The sequence below is a fragment of the Mus musculus genome, chromosome 1 (assembly GCF_000001635.26).
Source record: "Mus musculus strain C57BL/6J chromosome 1, GRCm38.p6 C57BL/6J".
Taxonomy (NCBI): domain Eukaryota; kingdom Metazoa; phylum Chordata; class Mammalia; order Rodentia; family Muridae; genus Mus; species Mus musculus.
In genome coordinates, this window is record NC_000067.6 from 165,563,431 (window position 1) to 165,586,108 (window position 22,678).

The 22,678-nt window shown below is 45.6% G+C and overlaps 1 protein-coding gene across 6 annotated transcripts in view; it reads left to right on the forward strand.

Annotated features, from left to right (window-relative positions):
- The window catches only part of Adcy10 (adenylate cyclase 10), a 93,261-nt gene extending 79,913 nt beyond the window's left edge, over positions 1-13,348 (forward strand). For 3 of the 6 annotated variants that reach the window (XM_017321056.2, XM_006496867.1, XM_011238823.3), the window contains 8 exons: positions 493-697; positions 775-871; positions 1,836-1,951; positions 4,197-4,314; positions 7,189-7,384; positions 9,073-9,261; positions 12,173-12,265; positions 13,109-13,348. In XM_017321056.2, the coding sequence (XP_017176545.1) occupies positions 493-697; positions 775-871; positions 1,836-1,951; positions 4,197-4,314; positions 7,189-7,384; positions 9,073-9,261; positions 12,173-12,265; positions 13,109-13,192 (1,098 nt within the window). In that variant the 3' untranslated portion in view covers positions 13,193-13,348. Of the gene's footprint in view, positions 1-492; positions 698-774; positions 872-1,835; positions 1,952-4,196; positions 4,315-7,188; positions 7,385-9,072; positions 9,262-12,172 lie in introns of all 6 variants that reach the window. The other 3 variants (NM_001357427.1, NM_173029.3, XM_017321060.2) reach the window with 2 other exon arrangements.
- Positions 13,349-22,678: the final 9,330 nt, after the last annotated feature.

Consider the following 22,678-nt stretch of genomic DNA (forward strand, 5'->3'; position numbering starts at 1 on the left):
TCCAATTATGTTTTAAATCAGTCCTTACTTTATCAAACAAACCAGCCAAACCAGCTTTCCTTTTTTTCTACATTACAAAAGCAGTACATAAGAAAGGATAATTCTCTTTCAAATATTCCTTTCTACCTTAACATAAGAACCTGCCAGGTAGACCTGTCCACCTTAACATAAGACCCTACCATGTAGACCTGATTGCACCCACCCCATCTTGTACTATGCAGCCATTCCTCCCCATGTGTAAGCAATTGCCTATACTTTCCCCCACAAATTAAAATGTTTGGATTTCATTTAAAGACTGTGCACAAGAGCGGCCACGGAGCTTATCCTAGAAGACCCAGTAAGTAGGTGGCAGCCACCTAGTTTGATTTCTGTACCCAAGCCCATGGCATTGCTCCGTGTTTAACAAACAAAGGGTCCTGGCAGGCTCTGAGCCTTTCATGCTGCGGTTCTTCCTCAGTCTCCCTCCTCCTCTCTCTGTTGCTGCCTTCACAGATCATCAAGGCTTACCTGGACTTTTCCCTGTACCACCACCTCGCTGGCTACCAGGGCGTGTGGTTCAAATATGAAATACTGGTCATGGAGCAGCTCCTGAACCTCCCCCTGAAAGGCGAGGCCATTGAGATCATGGCGTATACAGCCGACACACTGGGCCACATCAAGTTCTTAATGGGTCATCTGGACTTGGCCATTGAGTTAGGTAAGGGCCGGCAAGGCAAGAGAACGCATAAAGTCACATGTAGTACCCCAAACACAGCCTGATTGCTTTCTCCCCAGGCTCTCGAGCCCACAGGATGTGGTCACTTCTTCGGAATCCCAACAAATACCAGATGGTTCTCTGCAGACTGAGTAAACCTCTTTTCTTGAAAAGCAGGTATTTGCCCTAAAGCATTTTCCAAAGTTCGGGTTCTACTTTCCTTCCTGTTGCTGTGACTTTCCTTCCTGTTGCTGTGACTTTCCTTCCTGTTGCGCTCTGCCCAAAAGTGGGGAGGGGCGGGATGGTGGTGTTTACACTTCCAGGTCATAGTCCATCTTCGAGGAAATTTGGAACAAGGAACTCGAGCAGGGACTGGAACAGAAACCATGGCTTCTTGCTGGCTGGCTCTCTGTTTCCCTTTCCAGTATGTGATTAAGCTAACCAGCTCTTAGAACTGGAGATGGTGCCTCCTCCACAAGGCTGGGGCTCCCAGCATTAATTAATGATCAAGTCAATTCCCCACAGACATACCCACGGGTCAGTGTGATCTAGGCAGTTCCTCAACCAGAAAGCTTTCCTCTCCAATGAGGCTACTGGGTTGGCAACCACAGCTAATTATGGCAGGAAGCTGTTTGTGGGATTCTGGCTTATTTTTCCCTCTGGCCATGGCACAGGAAAGGAAGATACCGTAACTGATAACTGACATTTTATCATCAACATCACTTTTCCCCTGTTAATTCTCCTCCTGGAGTTCTTTTGTATTCATCTCTAATCTGGTTGCTCTGGCCAAGAGGGCAACCAATTATGCTTATTGCGGGGAATAGGACCTCCATTTCTGGTAGATAAAGGGGAAAGAAAAGGCATTGTGCATGCACAAACAAACAGCAATGAAGACTTGGCCACATCGGCCAGACTCTAGTCCTCCTAAAATGGAGGAGCCCTATATGAACAGTTTGGGGTGAGGACCCAGTTGGAGGCTTAGGTTCTAGTTCTGGGCAAGGGAAGATTTGAAGCCTATTCTAAGGTTGTATTCTATTGTATTTGGCTCTGAACTACTGTTCATGTCCAGGACTAACTAGACAAGGACTGAAGTCCATCCCTTCTTCTCACTCCTTTTAACATCTTCACCTCTGTTGCACAGATATAAACATTTGGTCCAGGTGCTGGGATGGTTGTGGGACCTTTCTGTAACAGAAGAGGACATCTTCAGCAAGGCATTTTTCTATTTCGTCTGCTTGGACATCATGCTTTATTCTGGTACGCGTGGAATTTATCCTGGCTTGGGGAATGAAAAGAAATCAGGGTGGATCTCCACACTGGAGTGATGAGGCGTCTCTCAGGACTTGGGCTTTGGACTTTGACTTTGAACTAGTTAGTGTTAAGGGATGGAGAGAGCCTAGTGATGTGATTCAAGGAGCTGGTTAATAATTACCAAAATTGTAAGGAAGCAATGAATGCTGGGTATGTTGGTACACACCTTTAATCCCAGCACTTGGGAGGTAGAGGCAGGCAAACCTCTATGAGTTCAAGACTATCCTGATCTATATAGTAAGTTCAAAGACAACCAGGGCTACATAGTGAGACCTTGTTTCAGGGCTGGGAGAGGAGTGAGCAGTGAAAAAGAATAATGAAATCTGGAGGAACCTTGTAGGTCTGAGCTGTCAGATCAATTTCTGATGGTTGATAGTCACTGCATTGTTTAACAATGTGCCCTTTACTGGGACTATTTAATTTTTTCAGGCTATCCTTAGAAGCTTCATGTTGATAACCATATCCAACGTATGACCTCCAGGCTTCATAGCCATGACTCCGTTCTGTTCTTGTTTGGTCTTTGTTGCTATGACTAAGCATGATGACCAACAGCAACCTGGAGAGGAAAGGATGTCATTCACCTTGCAGGCTGCAGTCAGGACAGGAGCTCAAGTCAGGAACCTGTACACTAACTGAAGCAGAGACCATGAAGGAGTGTTGCTTACTGCCTTGCTCTTGTGGCTTTCTTGGCCACAATCCAGGACCACCTACCCGGGGGGTGGCACTGTGTCTAGTAGGCTAGGCCCACTCACATCACTTCCTATAGAAGCAGATTCTCAATTGAGGCTCCTTCTTCCTAGATGACACTAGCTTATATCAAGTTGTCCGAAAACTAACGGGCACACAGTCTGACACAAAACAGTAAATCTACCTAAAACTTTATGAGACCTTCCTCTGTAGCTTGGTTGCATGATTCTCCAACATGAACATTAGCAATGACAATGTGTGTTGCTGTGTTAAAGCTTTCACATGCCTACAAGGACTGGCCCATTGAGAATGAGAGTTAATCGCTATTGGCGATGCCAACAGAAAAACACAGCTCTCTCTCTCCTCACAGAGGATAAGGAAGTGTCTATTCTAGAGCCAAATGTGAATGACAGTGGTCCAGGAACACAATCCCATGCCACCAGCACAGAACCAGCTCCTTGAATTCTTCCATAATAATATTACAAAGAAAGTCACAAATCAAGGTGCTTTTCAAATATATAGGTGAGAATATCAGAGAGAACTTACAGCAAACCGGACAGATCTTAGCTACAGGCTTCAGATGCTGCCTGCTACCACACTCAGCTTTTAGGTCAGGTTGGTAGAAGCTAGGGGTCTGCTAAGTTAAAAACATCCTAAACAGTTTTTAAGGTGTCAGTCACAGAGCGTTGAGCCTAACACAGAAGTGAACAAGGAATGGCTGACTATTTAGGGAGCTAAAGATCAATTACATTCAAACTCTGGACCTGCAACATCCGAGCTTCCCCGCATCACTGAAGTTCTAATCAGCCAATCAGCCTCTGCAGACAATGGCTTATTTTTTTTTAATTTATTATTGTATGTAAGTACACTGTAGCTGCCTTCAGACACCAGAAGAGGGCGTCAGATCTCATTAAAGGTGGTTGTGAGTCACCATGTGGTTTCTGGAATTTGAACTCAGGACCTTTGGAAGAGCAGTCAGTGCTCTTATCCACTGAGCCATCTCTCCAGCCCCTAGATGGCTTATTTTTAAGAATCCTCACTTGCAGTGACAGGGAAAACAAGCTCTTTCCTGACAGCCTTTAAGTACTGCCTTATTAAATCAGAGGGACCAACCAGGGGTTCTTTCTCCACTCATGATTAACAAAGGAGAGACATACATTGTTACCCATACAGGAGCTATGGGTGAAAAACTGGGGATTCCTGGACTACCAGGGCTTGTAGTTGAGTTGAGAAAGGTTGGATTAAATCTGATGGCATTTGGTCTCTTCTATGAAATTGGGCCACGTATCCATAAGAAGTCAAGGTATAGCTAAGATCCTGGAAACACAGGCCAATGCAGCAATGTGATTGTTGCAACCCACGGGACCCTTTGAGTATCTAAAGCACTAAAGCAACCAGATATTACTATACAGTGGGAAACTCTGTTGGGAGCTAAAGGCCTGAAAGACCCACCCCAACCCCACACCACGTTGCTGCAACATCGCTCTGTTTCCCTCCTTTCTAGGCTTCATTTACAGAACATTTGAAGAATGCTTGGAATTCATACACCACAATGAAGACAACAGAATCCTCAAGTTCCAGAGCGGACTCCTCCTGGGACTTTACTCCTGCATCGCTGTCTGGTAACAATGTGCTACAGAACATTTAGAGTCTAAAGTGAGAGAGTTAGATCCCGAAGAACTATTGTTCAGCTACGGTCTTTAAAAGAAAGAACACATATCCATAGTTTGCATCCAACACAGCTTAAAGGTGCCAGAGAATATTTATAGAGAAGGCCTCCCGAGGCATCCTAGAAGCCGTCAGCCAAGGACAGAAAAGTAGGTCTGTCTTAGTGTCACAATAATACCAAGCTTATAGCATAGGTGACCTGATGGCCAGGAGTTTTGTATCTCTGGAATCATCGAACCTAAGAGAGAAGCTATGAGGCGTGGGGGAAGAGTTGCAACTGTCCTGAACATGTGGAGCCTGCTTCCTTGTCCTTATTCCTTAAACAGTAAGTGTAACAGCGGTTTGCATAGGTGACAGTGCAGATGGTGACATTATCAACAACACATGTAATGCAGGAAGATGCATGAAGTATTGTCTGCAAATGCTATACCATTTTATATAAGAGCTGTGAGTGCCTGCGAATTCGAGTATCTCTTGGATGGGGGCATCCTGGCACTGAGGGGCTATTGAGGGACAGCTGTACTTATCTCTGTGGAGTGTTGTAGTTTGGGCACTGAAGAAACAGTACCCCTTGCCCACATACACCTGCCCAATTCTAAACAGATGGAAAAATATCATTTTGAGAGGATGACCTTGGAGGGTCTGAGCTACATGATATCTGCAGGGCCTAACACTAAGCTCTAACATTAGACCCACCCACCCTGCAGTGGGAAGTTCTAGAAGCCACAGATTTCCCCATCCAGGCAGGCCTCTTTCTGTCTCATGGCAGAGCAGCTCAACGCCATGTTACCAATCAGCTTCACTGGTTCTTACAATGAAGGAGGCACATGTCCTGATCTGTGCTTGTCTTGGTCCCTCCCAAATCACCAGCCAACTAAGGCACTCCTTATTGGAGAACCAAGAGGAGCAGGGAGACAGCCCTGACCCTTTGCTCCACTGGAGTCTCTCACACAGAACACTCGGGCCAGAGGAAGAAACGCAGCTTAGTAACCCTGTAGCTAGGACCCTACCTTCAAGGAATGAGATGTAAGCCGGGCAGTGGTGGCGCACGCCTTTAATCCCAGCACTTGGGAAGCAGAGGCAGGGTGATTTCTGAATTCGAGGCCAGCCTGGTCTACAGAGTGAGTTCCAGGACAGCCAGGGGTATACAGAGAAGCCCTGTCTTGAAAAACCAAAAAGAACCAAAAAAAAAAAAAAAAAAAAAAAAAACAAAAAACAAAAAACAAAAAAACCAAACAAACAAAAAAAAAAGGAATGAGATGTACAGATGTACATGAGATGTACAGATGTACACGTAGCACAGCCATCTTCAAGGTAAATCAGAAAGCAACCAAATTCCCTGTTATTTCCTAGCCTGAGACCCCTGTTTTGTTTGCCACCTCACATTATACACGGCCAGGTCATCTAATACTAATATGATTCTGTAAAAGCTGTGTGATGAGATTGAAGACTTCAAATTCAAGCAACTCCCAATTAATGTGAAATGCCTTTTGATTAAAAAAAAATTTCCTCAACTCTGGGGCATAGTGGTTCACACCTATGAGCCCAGCACTTGGGTCCAGCAGGTAGGAGGGTCGGGAGATAAGGAGTTTAACGTCAGCCCAGGCTACCTGAGACTCTGCCTTAAACACAAAATAAAATTATGTGGGAGAACTTAACATCCAAAAAAGACTACCTTGACCAGTTAAGGCTCCATATCAAATTGGTATGACCACGTAAACTAATTTTCAAAGACTCTGAAGTCTAACAGTTGTGCTAATCCCTCATTGCTATCTCTCCTAGTTGGGATGTCCGTGTACCAGTTCTCTCCCAGAGCAATACAGCTCATACTTAGTGGCCATAAGAATCACCTGGAAGACTTGTTAACTCAAATTCCTGGCCTCACTCCCAGAGCCTGACTGACCAGATAATCTGGGTCAGACCTGGGAATCTGCATTTAAGAAGAGAACCCAGCTTTTCTACTGTCCTGAGCTGGCTCGTAGGCCTCTCTCTGCAGTGGTGGCCACCTGAGTGCAGAGGTCGGACCTGCGGAAGTGCAAGTCATGGCTGGGCAAGCTTTTAGAAAGTTTCTTTTGCTCCTTGACAGAGTGTTGCTTGAAAGGAGGGCCGCTGAAACTGTGGGGTCCCCAAGGGTGGGGTTATGTTTCCAGAAAGTCTCCAGGAAAAGCATCGCAAGCCACAGTGTTGTGGGATCAGGCACAAAAGGAGAGTGTGGGTAGATCAAGTGGTCAGTGTGAAAGTTGGGGTGAAGTTCTTCTCCCAGAACACAGAGGCACCAACGTAGTTTTAGATGACAAGGGTTATTTCTTATTTAGCAATGATAACATTCTTGGAAAGTCTGTGGATTGAAATCACGGTTACAACAATGTCACGTGAAGCTGGCCATACCATTGACGTTCTGAACTCTCTCATCATGTAAATAATTTCAATACTTCCCATTTATAATAAGCTGAGGGTGCCTACAATTAAAAAGGACCCAGGTGACACTGGCTTGTCTGCAGGCTGCGCTGATAACTGCTGGCCCACCTCTTTTTGCAACTGGGACAGTTTCTATAAGCCTAAAATGTGTGACCTGCCTCACTTCCTACAGTCAAAGGAGCATCATGGATAACCCCACATGCCATGTGTGCTCCTGCAGGCTCTCTGTCCCTCCCGAGTCATAGGATTCCATCCTTTCCCGGATCCATGTCACCTAACATCCCGATGTTTCAGACAGAAGGCAGGTAGAGGCCCGAGGTACTGAAAGTTGGCATACACAGAGATCTGTCGGGAAGCCAGCCCATCCTGAGAGCCATACTGATTTTAACTTGTCTTCCCTGGCGCTGCAGGTATGCCAGACTTCAAGAGTGGGACAACTTTAACAAATTTTCCGACAGAGCTAAGCATCTCGTGACACGAAGAACCCCGACAGTTCTTTACTACGAAGGGATCTCTAGGTACATGGAAGGGCAAGTCCTCCACTTGCAGAAGCAAATAGAAGAACAGGCCGAGAACGCTCAGGACAGTGGGGTGGAGATACTCAAGGTGAGGCCTGCTCCCTGGCTTACAGCACAATCCCTCCTCCAGTGGATTCCTATCCACCCTCCTGGCTAATTATCTTCTCATTACAGGATTTGTACTTACGTATGCTAAAAGCTTTATTTTTAAGACAACCCTCCTAAAAAGTTAGAAAAAAGGGCTGGAGCAATGGCTTAGCAGGTAACGGTGCTTGCTGCCAAGTCTGAGGAGCAGTGTTTGATCCATGAGACCTACATAGGGGAAGTAGAAAACCAACCCCTGAGAGTCATTCTTTGACCTGCACACATATGTTGTAGTGCATGTGACCACACACACACACACACACAAATGTAATAAAACTTTTAATTAAAAAGAAAAAAAAACACAAACTGTTTGTAACTGCACTATTTAGAGATTGTACGTTTTTACATACTGGGTGATACCACTGCTCAAGTTTCCTGCATGTGTCCATGAGTCTCCATTTGCTGAGATTTGCTGTCAAATAGAAATTTCAGTGATTTCTCATGGTTACATTGTTTTATACAGCACTGTTTTTTAAAGAGACTTTTACATGTGATTCCTTCCCTGTCTATAGAGGTCATGATCCTCCAACTTCAAGATTTTCACATTTATTAATTGTGTGCATTTGTGTGTGTGTGTGTGTGTGTGAGAGAGAGAGAGAGAGAGAGAGAGAGAGAGAGCTTGTTCATGCTACAAGGTGCCCAGGAGATCCTAAGACACTAGTGGAGGTCTTTCTTCCCCTCCCAGGGCTTGGTGATGAGGGCCTTTCACCTGCTGAGCCATCTCACAGGCCCTATTTAAGTTAAGGACAAATTTACAGCAAAATTCTCCATCTGAGATCTTTGGTATCCACTTTCTCGAAATGATTTTACTTCAGGGTCCATTTTAGGACAGACTTCTCAATTGTGATCCCCCCCCCAGTCATGTGACTGAATTCAGATCACATTGACTTCTAAGCTGTCACACCTAAGGATACTAAAGACCTGGAGGGTACGCCAACGTCTAAGTCAAAGGTTGTTGGTGAGTCTTCAGTATTTTGTGAACTGTCTTGTAGTCACTTCCCACAAACTGAGGAAATATTCCCATGAGCCAAGCAAAACCACAGGTACAGTATGTGGTGTCCCCAGTGGTGTGTGTTACTGGGGAAGCTATGGGGATAGACCTCAGTAATAGGCTAGGATTATAAGCTTGTGACACCTTGCCAGGCTATTTTATATATATTTGAGACAGGACTCTATGTAATCCTGGTTGTCCTGGAACTCGCTCTGTAGACCACACTGACCTGGAACTCACAGAGACCCTCTTGACTCTGTCTCTTAAATGCTGGGATTAAAGGCCTGTGCCACCACACCTGGCTCTTACAAAGCTTTTTAAAAATAAGATTGATTGATTGATTGATTGATTGATTGATTTAATTTATGTATGTGAGTACATTGATCTCTTCAGACATACCAGAAAATGGCATCAGACCCTATTACAGATGATTGTAAGCCAACAGGTGGTAGCTGGGACTTGAACTCGGGACACCTGGAAGAGCAGTCAATGCTCTTAACCACTGAGCCACCTCCCCAGCCGCTTGCCATGCTTTTTTAAATGTTGGTTCTGGAAACTGAACTCATGTTGACAAAGCACTTGGCCATCAGAGCCATCTCTATTTCCAGCCTCAAGTTTGATTTGTTGTTTGTTTTCCCTAGGCCTTGGAGACCCTTGTGGCTCAAAATACCACCGGCCCCGTCTTCTACCCGAGGCTCTACCATCTGATGGCCTATGTCTGCATACTAATGGGAGACGGGCACAGCTGTGACTTCTTCCTGAACACAGCCTTGGAGCTTTCTGAGACACATGGGAATTTGCTGGAGAAATGTTGGCTAAGCATGAGCAAGGTGAGTACCCTCAGAGAGCAGGCTACAGTGTGGGGGAAGGGAGAGGGTAGGGGAGTGTTTGAGGGAGGGTGCTCGTCCTCCCCACTTGTCAGCGGGGATTTTAGGAGGCATCTGAGGTCATTGTCTTAGTTCACTTGTGCTGCCATCACAGAATACCTCAGTCTGTGTCACTGCTGAGGAGTTTACAGGTCATAGTTTTGCAGGCTGCAAGTCTAAGTCTGTGGTGCTAGAGGTCAATATCTAGTGACAGTGAGTTCCTCACTGACAGGAACTCTGCCTGTGGCCCCATCAGTGGCAGAAGGAGCAGGAGCCAGAGATGAAGCCCCACTCTGCCACCTGTTGCCTGAGGAATTCCCTTCAGAGACCTCCACTCAAATGAAGCTAGGATTCTTATATGTCCGCTGAAAAGACTTTGAGGCTCAGCCGGGCAGTGGAGGCAGGTGTCTCTAATCCCAGCATTCCAGAGGCAGAGGCTTGCGGGTCTCTGAGTTCATAGGCCAGCCTGGTCTACAGAGTTAGTTTCTGGACAGCCAGGGCTACACAGCAAAACCCTGTCTCAAAAGAGAGAGACAGACAGAGGAAGAGAGAGACAGAGAAAGAGAGAGGCAGAGAGAGACAGACAGAGAGAGAGAGAGAGTTAAACATAGATTTAAGCACAGGTGTTAATAGCGCTTAGGGAAATGATAACGTACACAACTTCCTGTGAGCTTTTCATACTGTATGGTTCTGGTAGCTTCTGAAATTGCGTTGTCAGAGGTGGTTCCTGGAGACGTATTGGATTGTGTGTGACACGTCTGTCACCAGGCTTACTCGAGGAAATTAAGAACTTTTCTCTTTCTGTCTTTCCTTTTTTTAAAAAAAGATTTATTTATTATTATACTGTATATTTATATATTATTAGTACACTGTAGCTGTCTTTAGACCCGCCAGAAGAGGGTGTCAGATCTCATTACGGGTGGTTGTGAGCCACCATGTGGTTGCTGGGATGTGAACTCAGGACCTTTGTAAGAGCAGTCAGTGCTCTTACCTGTGAGCCATCTCTCCATCTCTTTCTTTGTTTCTTTCTTTGTTTCTTTCTTTGTTTCTTTCTTTGTTTCTTTCTTTCTTTCTTTCTTCCTTTCTTCCTTCCTTTCTTTCTTTCTTTCTTTCTTTCTTTCCTTCCTTCCTTCCTTCCTTCTCTCTCTCTCTCTCTCTGTCTTTCTCTCTCTGTGTCTGTCTTTCTCTCTGTCTTCTTTCCCTCTTTCTGTCTTTCCTTCTTTCTAACTGCAAATGAAGTTTATGGTCTTTTCTTGAGGTTTCTAAAAAACTGCAGCTTCACAGTTAGGGAAGAAGCAAAGCCAGAGACAAAGTTACTGCAGGATCTGCAGCAGGGATTGTTGCTATCTTAGTATTCATATTTAAGGTACCTCTAGGGGGCAGGAAGCGAGTCTTTATGTAGGAACCTTCGCGGCTCCTTTTGTTAACTGAGTGGCCATTCTGGACTTCAGACTCGGGAGCAGTGGTTCTCAGCCTTCCTCATACTGTGATTCCATAACTCAGCTCCTCATGTTATAGTGACCCCAACCATAAAAGTTATTTTTGTTGCTACTTCATAACTGTAATTTTGCTTCTGTTATGAATCATAATGGATCTGTGTTTTCTGATGGCCTTAGGTGACCCTTATAAAACGGTCACTCAACCCCCTAAAAGAGGTCTCTGCCCACTGGTTGAGAACTGCTGCTCTGGAGTTAGAGCCTCCTTTCTTTCTGGTGTCCTCTTAATTTTCCCTGTATTTCTAGTCTCTCTCCTTTTTGCCTGTCCAAAGAATGGAGGGGGGAAGTTGTTCTGTCGTGCCCTTATGTATTAGGACATAAGTCCCAAAGCCCTCAGAACCTATTCCCCCAAAGCCCTGACTTCCAATACCTTAGGGACTTGCCGCCAAGATGTGGACAGTAGGGGAATGTATGCACACTCCAACCACAGTAATCATTACCGAATGTAACAAAACGGAGTCTGTATCCATAACTCGGGTTAATGAGTTTCTTCTTAGCTTTCAGGGTTTTTTTTTTCCAGAGAACCCCCTCCTTCGAGCCCCCTTAGCACAGTTTCCCCATCTCCCTGGTTCCCTCCACTCTCCATCTGCGTTCCATGTGTTCCCACCCTGTGTCTCTTTTTACACCTGAGTGCTTCAAAGGTGAACTGCAGGCTCAGCAGCCGGCAGAGCGCTGTGAAACAAGAGACTGGATGGGCAGCTATGTATGCTTATTTGAAGATGTGTCCGAGTCCTAATTTAGAAAACAAAAATCATTTCTGTCATTTGTTGCCTGTTATCCCAACACTTGGGAGGTGGAGCCAGGGGGATCAGGAGTTCAAGGTCAGCCTCAGTTACACAGAGAATTCAAGGGCAGCTTTGGTTGCATGGAACCAATTCATGGAAGGAAGAAGGAAAGGAAGGAAGGAAGGAAGGAAGGAAGGAAGGAAGGAAGGAAGGAAGGAAGAGAGAGAGAGAGAGAGAGAGAGGAAGGAAGGAAGAAAGAAAGAGAGAAAGAGAGAGAGAAAGGAAAGAGGGAGAAAGAGAGGGAGAAAGGAAGGAAGGAAGAGGAAGGAAGGAAGGAAGGGAAGAAGGAAGGGAAGAAAGAAGGAAGAGACAAAGAAAGAAGGAAGAAAAGTTCATCTTTGTCTGTGGATCCCCTGTTTTTAAAAGCTCAAAGAAGCCAAAGCCATGTGTGGCAGTACAAGCCTATAATTCTAGCTTCAGACACAGAGGCAAGAGAATCAGCCTAACTTCAAGGTTAGCCCAGCCAGGGCGGCATAGTGAGACCCTGTCCTAAAACAAAACAAGCTCAAGGCCGCGTTACCGTTCCTGGAATCGAGTAGGTCTTCCACAGGCTGAGAGTACTGACCACGCCTTTCTTCTCTTTCCTTCTCTCAGGAATGGTGGTACTCAGCCTCCGAGTTAACAGGAGATCAATGGCTTCAGACAGTCTTGAGTCTTCCATCATGGGATAAAATTGTATCAGGCAAGGTAACCCTTCAGGATGTTCAAAAGAACAAGTACCTGATGAGAGTTAACATTCTGGACAATCCTTTCTAATAATTATGAGTGAGAACAAAGATTGCAGTAAGAACCACTGTCTTCCCATGATCTGTTATTGCCCTCTCTGCACCGCCAGCATGCCCAGGTTCCCACAGACCCTTCTGGGCCAAACCTAGGAACAGATGCCTGGATTTCTTCCCTTAAGTCAGTCAGGGCCAAAGCCTGGCTTGCTTTTAGCTGTGCACAGCTGCCTTTACCTCCCCTGGCTGTTTGCTTGACCTGTGGGGCTCGGCCCATGCAAAATCTAGTCATGTCGATATCAGGGGCTGGAGGGGTTCTGGTGTCCCTGAGCAAGGGATTGAGCAGTGACTTGCAGCCCCAGCAGAAGCAGAGTTCAGTAAGCAATAGTGACCTTCCTCAGGGGGAGCCCTGGGTTGGAGCAGGAAAATGTTCAGAAGCTCAAAGGGCAGCTATGTAGGAAGGATTGGGGCTCCAGGGGTGTATGTGTGTGTGTGAGCAGCATAGTGGGCAGAGGTCATGTTCGGATGGTCTGGCTTTTGCAGTAGCGGCAGGAGAGCTGGGTTTAGTAATCACTAAACACCTCACTTGGAAGGTGTTCCAGCCCCTCAGTCAGCCCCATTCTCCTGCCTCAGTATGGGAAATACTAATATCAAGGTAATGTGACGCCTTGTATTGCAACTGACTGCTTTCTAGTTAATGTGTTGGTCTGAAAGTTCTTATTTAAATATTTTAAAATTTACCTCTCTCTCTCTCTCTCTCTCTCTCTCTCTCACACACACACACACACACACACACACATTTGCACGCCAGGGAGGTCAGAGGAAACGTTCGTGGAGTTGGTTCTGTCCCCCCAACTTTTCAATGGTTTCCTGGAGTCAACCTCAGTGTGCATGACGGCTTGGAGCTGCACAGGATTGCAAATGTCAAGCCTCTGTCGAGGTCTGAAGCAGCAAGATTAGAAAGAATAAAGTTGTCTGTGCCAGCTTCCGGAGCCATGGTGGTGCCCCACAGGCACCTCACATCTGTACAAATAAAAGCTTTAAGTAGAAATCATAGTTATCTAATATTAATAGTAAAATATGTGGCTATCTTTCTACATGCTCTAAGTTTGTAAGCATGTGAGAGAAGTTTAATATATAATAGTGTTTATCTTTATTTCCCAGACATAAAGGCAAGGCTGTGTGTCTTTTCTCTTGATAATATAACTAGGTTTCACAGAGGAGGTGAGACAGGCTCCTGTGAGTCACAAGGTTGGCCACAGAACCTGACAACCATGCATGCTGGGAGGGAGCCAGGCTAGGACCGGAAACCGAGGGACTCATCAGACATGAGACCACTCACTCTTTTGCTGTAGTTTCCATATCTCGATACACAGTAGGACCAAATAAGTTAGAGAAGGCTCCTCAAAAGGGATAAGAGCTAGCTTAGTTTGGAGCCAAATACAGGTGAGCATGGTCTGGGAACACAGACGTGGTGGGTTCCAATGTGGTACTGGGTTCATGAAATCTAGGAACAAAACAGAGAGATCTGCAAACAAGGAACTTTTCAAACAGTAAAGTGCAAACCAGGGAAATCTCTGCAATGAGCCCCAGATGCTATCTGACAATATTTTTTTGTTTTGTTTTTTTAGAGATAGGATTTCTCTGTGTAGCCTCGGCTGTCCTGGAACTCACTCTGTAGGTTGGCTTCATCCTCAGAGATCGGCCTTCCTCTGCCTCCAGAGCAATGGAATCAATGGTGTGCACCACCCCTGCCCAGCCTGACTGTATTCTTAACCATTTTGTTGGTGGAAGTTAGTAGTCTGTTGCTATGAACATATTAAAGATTTTACCTGCCAGTCACAAAGATGTTTGGTCACATGAAAAGCAGAGGGGAGAGGAACCGGTCTTAAGGGACCTAAAGATAGCAGAAGATGAACTATAATTAGGCCGTGGACCTGCAACTCCCTCCTGCAAGCACTGAAGGTCTGATCAGCCCATCAGCTTTCTAGGGGGCTCCCAGACATACGGTTCTTTCAAAGAATTTGGATTTACACTCGGCCTTGTTGACTAAGTCTCTTGCTCTGTTCGTGCAGGGACCAAATACTAAGTTTCCAGCCTTGCTATCGAGGCTCGGTTCTAGAATCAGATACAAACAGGGCTGTTTCGCTGATAGATCAATCAGTCTTTAGGAGAGACAAACTTCAGGTAAAGCCTGAAACAGGATTCAGGTAAAGCCGTAAAGAAGAGAAGCCTGGATCATATCACTCAAACCTTCTAGCCGTTACCATCCGATGCTTTTTATCCTCAGTACTTGACATAATGTGACATGATTACATCACATAATTGTAATATACCAAAAATTAAAATAGCCAACAACAGACTGGCTTAATTAAGTAAAGGTGGCAGAAGAGGAAACAGGCATTTTAAACAACCAAAATTTACATAAAATAGATTAATTATGCATTTCCCCTGCTTTTACAGATATTAGTACTTTATGAACTATTTTATTTAAAGTTGAAGTACTGGGGGCTGGAGAGACAGCTCAGTGGTTGAGAGCACTTGACTGCTTTTCCAGAGGACCTGAGTTTGATTGCCAGAGCCCACAAGGCAGCTCACGACTGTCTGGGACTCCAATTCCAAGGGATTTAACGTCCAGTTCTGGTCTCTGAGGGCACCAGGTATGCATGTGACGCACAAACATACATGGAGGCAAAACAGCCATACATATCAAAAAATAAATAAACTTTTAAAATTAAAAAACAAAAGCAAACAAACAAAAACAGGAGGCCAGGTGTGGTGGCACATGCCTTTGATTCCAGGTCTCAGGAGGCAGAGGCAGGCGGATGATCTCTGAGAACAAGGCCAACCTGATCTACATAGTGAGTTCCAGGACAGCTAAGGCTATGTAGAAAGAGACCCTGTCTCGAAAAAACCAAAATTGGGCTGGAGAGATGTCTCAGTGGTTAAGAGCACTGACTGCTCTTCCAGAGGTTCTGAGTTTGATTCCCAGCAACCACATGGTGGCTCACAGCCATCTGTAATGGACATCCTCTTCTGGTGTGTTTGAAGACAGCTACAGTGTACTCATATGTATATAATAAATAAATAAAAATTAAACAAAACAAAACAAAATGATACATAATCATAGTCTTTAAAACAACAAAAAAGAAAAACCCAAAATTAATAAATAAGTAAATAAAAATAAAAAACTAGAGTCTTTAAACAAATCTAAGATCTTTGAGTTTAGAAGAATAAATGGAAAGTCACATTACAGAAGAAATTAGGTAACAATATAGAATTTTTTTACATTTTCTGACAAGATTGGGGTTTTTTCCATATAAAAAATATTAAAAATAACGATAGAAACAAAATATCAGACATGTTAGAAATTCTGATTTTATGGGTTTTGTCTGCATAACCCCATCTTATTTCTTCTTGTTGCTGTTGTGTTGCCGTTTTAAGACAGAGTCTCACTGTGCAGCCCTGGCTGTCCTGGAACCCACTACACAGACCAAACTGGCCTCAAACTCAGAGATCTGCCTGCCTCTGCCTCCTGAGTGTTAGAATTAAAGGTATGTGCCACTACCTCTCACTTTCTTCTTATTTTAAATGACTAGAAATAAAAATGTCACTCTAGTTACTGTAATGTTGCCCATTTCTTTTTCAATAGTAAAAATACAGATCCTGCCTAACTTTAAAATATGTATTTTATTATGTTTAATTAAGTGGTGGTGGGCACACATGAGTTCAGACGTCCGAGGGGCCTTGTATTGGCTGCTCTTCCAGAGGTTTTGAGTTCAATTCCCATCAACCACACGGTGGCTTACAACCATCTATTGTGATATCTGGTGCCCTCTTCTGGCCGTCAGGCATATTTGCAGGCAGACTGCTTTATACATAATAAAAATAAGTAAATGAATCTTTAAAAAGAAAAAAGTTTGCTTTTAAAATATAGGTAATCTCAAAATGCACGTTGCTTTGGAAGATTGAATGAGCTTTTGTCAACTTAAAAGCTACATTTAAAAATGTTTATTATACTGAATAATGAGAAAATGTTTTTGTAAAGACATTGAAAACACGAAAGTTAGATTCAAATAAGGTGGAGCTCTGGAAAAGACGTGGATGAACAGCTTTGAAACCAAGCCTTTCTGATGATGTCACAGGAAGCAAACGCGCCATCAGTACAGTGTCTTATATTTCCTACTCTTCACAGATGACGGGGTATTAAGCTTTCTGTGTAAGTACTGTGTAAGTACTGTATGTTGACGATAGTCCCCCTTTAAACCTCCCTTTCCCTTCCACCCCCATAAACCCCTCTGCCCTTCTAGACCATTTTTCCCCCTACTGTCAAATGTATATACTTGATTTTATGCAAATACAAAGAACTTGAGGACCATTCTTCACTGAGGTCATGTGGCAGGCAAAATCATCCTGCTCACCCACCAACCAGGAAACCAGCCTCTCTCTCTCTCTCTCTCTCTCTCTCTCTCTCTCTCTCTCTCTCTCTCTCTCTCTCTCTCTCTCTCGTCTTTGTCTTAAAAACAAAAAGCATTTGGCCAGCATGTATATAAACTCACTGCATGCGTGCCTCGTGCCTGATTCCTGAAGGCCAGATGAGGACACCGGATCCCCTGGAAGGGCATTATGGGTGGTTGTGAGCCACCCTGTGGGTACTTCCAGTCACATCCAGATCCTCTGCAGGGCAGTGCTTGTAACCTAGAGCTGGCTCTGCAGCCCCCATGCTTCTTGGCCCTGCTCCCTCTATACCCTGAGCTCACCTTTCGCATTCTTTTGGACCTTCTCTTCCCCAAGCTAAACACCCCCAGGTCCTCCTGCTATAGACTTCCTCAGCACCCTGGCAGTGCTCCTCTGTCTTACGTGCGTTCACAACCGGCCAGGAAAGACGCAACAAACCAGAATCTTCTGCGGCAAAGCTTTATTGCTTACTCAGGAGCAAGAGAGGAAAAGCGCGGCAGAGAGAAGCAGAGAGGAAGAGAGAGAGAGACGCAGAGAGACGCAGAGAGAGAGGCAGAGAGAGAGAGAGAGAGAGAGAGAGAGAGGAAGAGAGCAGAGGAAAAGAGAAAGAGACGAAGAGACGAAGAGGGGGAGTGCCAGAACCCCGTCCCTTTTAAGGAGAATTATCCTCCGCCTAGGACATGTCACTCCCTGATTGGCTGCAGCCCATCGGCCCAGTTGTCATCACGAGAAAGGCAGAGCACATGGCGGGAAAACTGCCCCTGCACATGTGCAGATTATTTACTACTTAGAACACAGCTGTCAGCGCCATCTTGTAATGGCAAATGTGAGTGCGGCTCCCCACACCTCTGAACATGCTGACATTCACTTCTATATCTTTTTTTTTAAGATTTATTTATTTTTTATGAATATGAGGACACTGCAGCTGTCTTCAGACACACACTAGAAGAATGAACCAGATCCCATTACAGATGGTTGTGAGCCACCAAGTGGTTGCTGGGAATTGAACTCAGGACCTCTGACAGAGTTGTCAGTGGTCTTAACCGCTGAGTCATCTCTGTATCTTTTAAATGTACATCACCAGGATAGCCAGCAAAGAGTAAACTGAATGTTGCCTCTCTCATTCTAGAGCAGTCTGTGAGAAGTGGCCATGGACCTTTACTTTGGGGATAGCTATGTGTGTGAAGTCACTGTAGCCTATCAATTGACTGGAAGATAACCCCACACTTGCTATCTCACTTCCCTGTCTATAAACAGAAACAGTGATAAATAGTATGGGTTATGCATCCCTAAGGCAAAGAACCTAAAATACCCCTAGATAAGAACTGTGTGGAATGATATTCAACGGTAAAGTCGATATTTCCCAATCTGAAGAACTCCAAAGTGCGAAACCCATCTGCATCCTGGACTCCATGACTGGCACCTCTTTTTGGAGTTTGTGGTTATTATGGTTGGTTTTGAGGGTGACACGCTACTTTTTAGGACACAATTCCAGCCAAGGAAATAAGTAGGCTAACTAGATCTTCACCATTCCTGCTCCTTCAAATCCAGTCCCCCACCCCCACACACACCAACCCCCCACTCCCCAGCCCCGTGGAACACCTGCTGCAGCCTCCCTCCCACCTCACCCCTGTCTCCAATGGACCCCACACATCTTCCCATCCTAGCCTCCCTTCCCCTCCTTGTTGCTTTACCTCCCGACTGTGGCAGGCATTGCCAGGGAAGCCACAGGCCGCTCAACCCAGAAAAAGGAAGCAGGCCAAGTGCAGCTTTTCCCCTCCATCCCTCCAATCCAATCCCCCAGCCCTGCAGCAGACCTCCTGCTCCGGCCTCTTCTCACTCTCTGCCTCCATTCTCAAGGACTAAGCAGATCCTGATAGAATGTCCCCTCCCCCAGCCTTCCTCCAAGCCATCCCCATTCCTACGTGTCAGCACCCAATCCCCAGAAGCACATTTTACCTGGACCCCCAGTGGCCACACCTACCAGAACCCCAGAGGAATTTCCCACCAAGCAACACACACCCATCACACTCAGGGCAACAGAAACCTAGGAACAAAACACCCACCCAACAAAGACTGGACCATATATCGGGACCTAGAATTGTAACCTTCCCAATCCCAGATGCACAAAACTGCCATAGCAGCCAGGACAATATACCTCCACTAGAGGCCAGCAGTCCTGCCACAGAGGCTCTAATATACCAGCATATCCGCAATCACAAGAAAAAGGCCTTAAAAACAGCCTTTATGAATATGACAGAGGTCCTTAAAGAGGAAGTGAATAAATCCTTTAGGGAAATCTAGGAAAACACAAACAGTGGAAGAAAATGAATAAAACAGGTCATGACCTGAAAGTAGAAATAGAATCAATAATGAAAACCCAAATGGAGAGAAATCTGGAAATGAAAATTTTAGAAACTCAAACTGGAACCATAGAGGCAAGCTTCACCAACAGAATACCAGAGATGAAAGAGAGCCAAGCACGATGGCGCAGGCCTTTGGTCCCAGCACTTGGGAGGCAGAGGGAGGCAGATTTCTAAGTCTGAGGCCAGCCTGGTCTACAGTACAATCATTTACGATAATCAAGTAGGCTTCATCCCAGAGGTGCAGGAATGGTTCAACATATGTAAATTGATCAATGCAATTTACCATATAGATAGTCTTAAAGACATATACTCCATGATCACATTTGATGCAGAAAAAACCTTTGACAAAATGCAACAACTCTTCATGATAAAAGTACTGTGAGATCATGGATACGGGTCCATACATCAACATAGTAAACATCATAAAGCACACAGCAAGTCCACAACCAACATCAACTTAAATGGAGAAACTCAAAGCAATTCCACCAATATCAGGAACCAGACAAAGCTGTCCTCTCTCTCCATATCTGTTTAGTGTAGTACTTGAAGTCCTAGCTAGAGCAATAAGACAACTGAAGATGATGGGGGAAGGGGGATTTAAACTGGAAAAGAAGTCAAAGTACCTTTATTTGCATGTGATATAAGTGGTCCTAAAAATTCCATGGGGCCTGCAGCTAATAAACATCTTTCAGAGGTAAAATGAATTCAGCACCCTACCCAAGAAAGAAAAGAGGGAGCCAGGCAGTGATGCTGCACGCCTTTAATCCCAGCACTTGGGAGGCAGAGGCAGGCGGATTTCTGAGTTCGAGGCCAGCCTGGTCTACAGAGTGAGTTCCAGGACAGCCAGGGCTACACGGAGAAACCCTTTCTCAAAAAAAAAAAGAAAAAAGAAAAGAAAGAAGAGAGAGAGAGAGAGAGAGAGAGAGAGAGAGAGAGAGAGAGAGAGAAAGGAAGGAAGGAAGGAAGGAAAGAAGGAGCGAGCGACAGACTGAAGTAGAGAAGTCTACGGTGAAGTTTAGAAAGCGTATGTTCTACATGTCTGGGCCCAGGTACATCTATCTGATTTTACAGATGACCCATAGGTTTTACAGGGATGCTGAACTTGGTTGCTGGTCTTGGCTACGTCACAAGCCCTGGGTTTGGGCGCATCTTCGATGTGGCCAGCAGATGGCAGCACTGGACTTGGCTGTGGCCTCAGGAGCCTTTTCCAGCAGAGCTCTGAGCTGTAGCTTCTGCATGTCTCACCCACAGGAAGCTTCCACCAAGGTGCTTTCTGGAGCAGCCCGCCCAGAATTATGTTTAGGAGAAAGATGTGATAGGTAATCCGTGACGACTTTAGGAACAGAGAAGAGAAGCATTATCTTTGTGGGTTTTGTTTGACCCCACCCCCACCCCCATGCACCCTTGAACCTTACCTACTCTGAACTCCTGTAGAGCAAAGATGCTCTACATTGTCTATCTAGCACTGAGCCCAGAGCTAGGCATATAGTAAGTGTTCGGGAGCTGTCAAGTGATGGATGTATAAGGAATATTTGCTCTTGCTCTTTCTTATAGCGGCCCTAGGGACCTGGTATTTATTCAGTGAGTGAAATGATGGTCTCAGGCCCTGTACCATGAATACAGGAATGAGCCAAGAAACAATCCAAACCGTGGCATATGACATAGACCTGAAAACTCACTGGACTGGATCCAGCGGTTGAGTCTATGCCCTTGAGGGAAAGCTCTTTGTGCCTCAGTTTCCTGGTTTGTAACATGGAGATTTAATCGTAGCATCTTAGTCTTTCTGTAAGGTGGTGGTTGTGTGTCAATGCTGGCAAACAAGCAACTAAAATACAGGGCACCTGCTGCACACACCCTGATGTGGCCTTTAGAAAGCTGGTGGGAGCTAGCTGGGAAGAGGTGTGAATCGGACAGAAGGCCTTCCCAGGCCAGCACACAGCATTTGGTCCTGGAACTCTGGAGCACTGGGTCCCCACCCCCAGACACCAGCTGGTCTGAGGAGACCCACTGAACAAAGGAGCCTTGTGGGCCATCTGGCTTTAGGTCTGGGACCCATCAACACCATCCAAAATAGGAGTCTCAGGATGACCACTGAAGGACATGTATGGACCATATTTCTGTTTTAGAAAGTCTTACGGTCGGCTTTTATATGTGGTACTAAGGATCTAAGAATCAAAGGATTCACACTGGCTGAGCAAGTATTCTCCCACTGAGGTGGATCCTGCGTCCAAGGCCACCCAGGTTTCACCAATCACTCTCAGAGATGGAAGAGATCTGGGCCAAGATAGACACAGGCAAATCGTGTCACAAGCTGGAATTAGGGTGGCCTGCCAAAGAGAAGTGATTGAAATTTAGGTCAGGGGTGCTGATCTGCCGGGTAGTAGGAGACGGAATACACTGATATCAGAGGTGGGGGAACTTTTCTGGAAGGGTACTCAAAGAATCAGATACAGCTAGTTGTCAAGTGAACAGGGGGCTACAAAGTTGCGAGGATATTGCCATTGCTCGCTTTGCCCCTGCACGAGAAACCCCGGGTTTTCAACCCTAAATCCCACCTTCCCTGGAGCTGCTTCCTCATGTTAACGGTAGCAGCCTTTGCTCGTCATGATTTTACTGTGTGTAGCAACCCTGGCCGCTTTCCTTTGCTATATTACCCTACAGCTCAGCCTGGAACTTTGTAGTCAGACTGATCCTCAAACTCCAAGAAATTCCCCTGCCTCGGTCTCCTGAGCGCTGGGCTTATCATGCATGGGCTGTCTCACCTGGCTGTCCCCGAGTCACTCATATTGTCAGTGCTACTGAACATCTTTCTAAACCTTACTCCCATGGCTCTCATCTTTGTCCTCACCGCTGCTAAAAATCCAGTTCCTTTACGCCTAACCCAGTTCTGCCCTAAGTCACGTTATTAATCGCTTCCCCAATATCTGATTTCCATCCTTTACCTGTGTAACTGGCAGGGTAAGCGTCCCAACGAACAAACAAATCCCTGTGCTGGTCTATGATGAAATTCCGAAGCCTGTATCATAAGGCTTCCTTCCAAGGCCTTTTCCTAAATGCAGGGCGTGGGGTGTGTAGACTTTGCGCTAATTCTGCCACCTGGAACAGCCCTTAATCAGGGTTTTGGGCTCCTCTCCACCTCTTCAAGCTCTTGTCTCCAAGCTCTCTTTGGCCAGCACAGGAAGTCCCAGCCCAGCCGGGAGTCTGTGCTCTTTAAGGCTCACTTCACTACTGCGGTGGACTGCTCTGGGCTCTTTCCTCCAGGAACTCCTCGAGGGCTGGGCTCTCTGGATGGGAGGGGATTCTGCCACGTTCAGCTTTGTATCTCCAGCACTTAGTATCAGGTCAAGCACCAGGAGGCCTTGGGCAAGTTCTGTCTTGCTCACAGTTGCTTCAGAGCACTTTACAGCACAGGCAGCAGGCATGCAGGGTGAGCAAAGGAGTTTACAAGTGTCAAGCCAATAGAAAGTGGCAGCAGCAGCGTCCAGGGACTGAGAGATACCACCATGCCAGCCTCCATACTTTATTTAGGGGGGGAAGGAGAGTGGGCTTGTATGTGT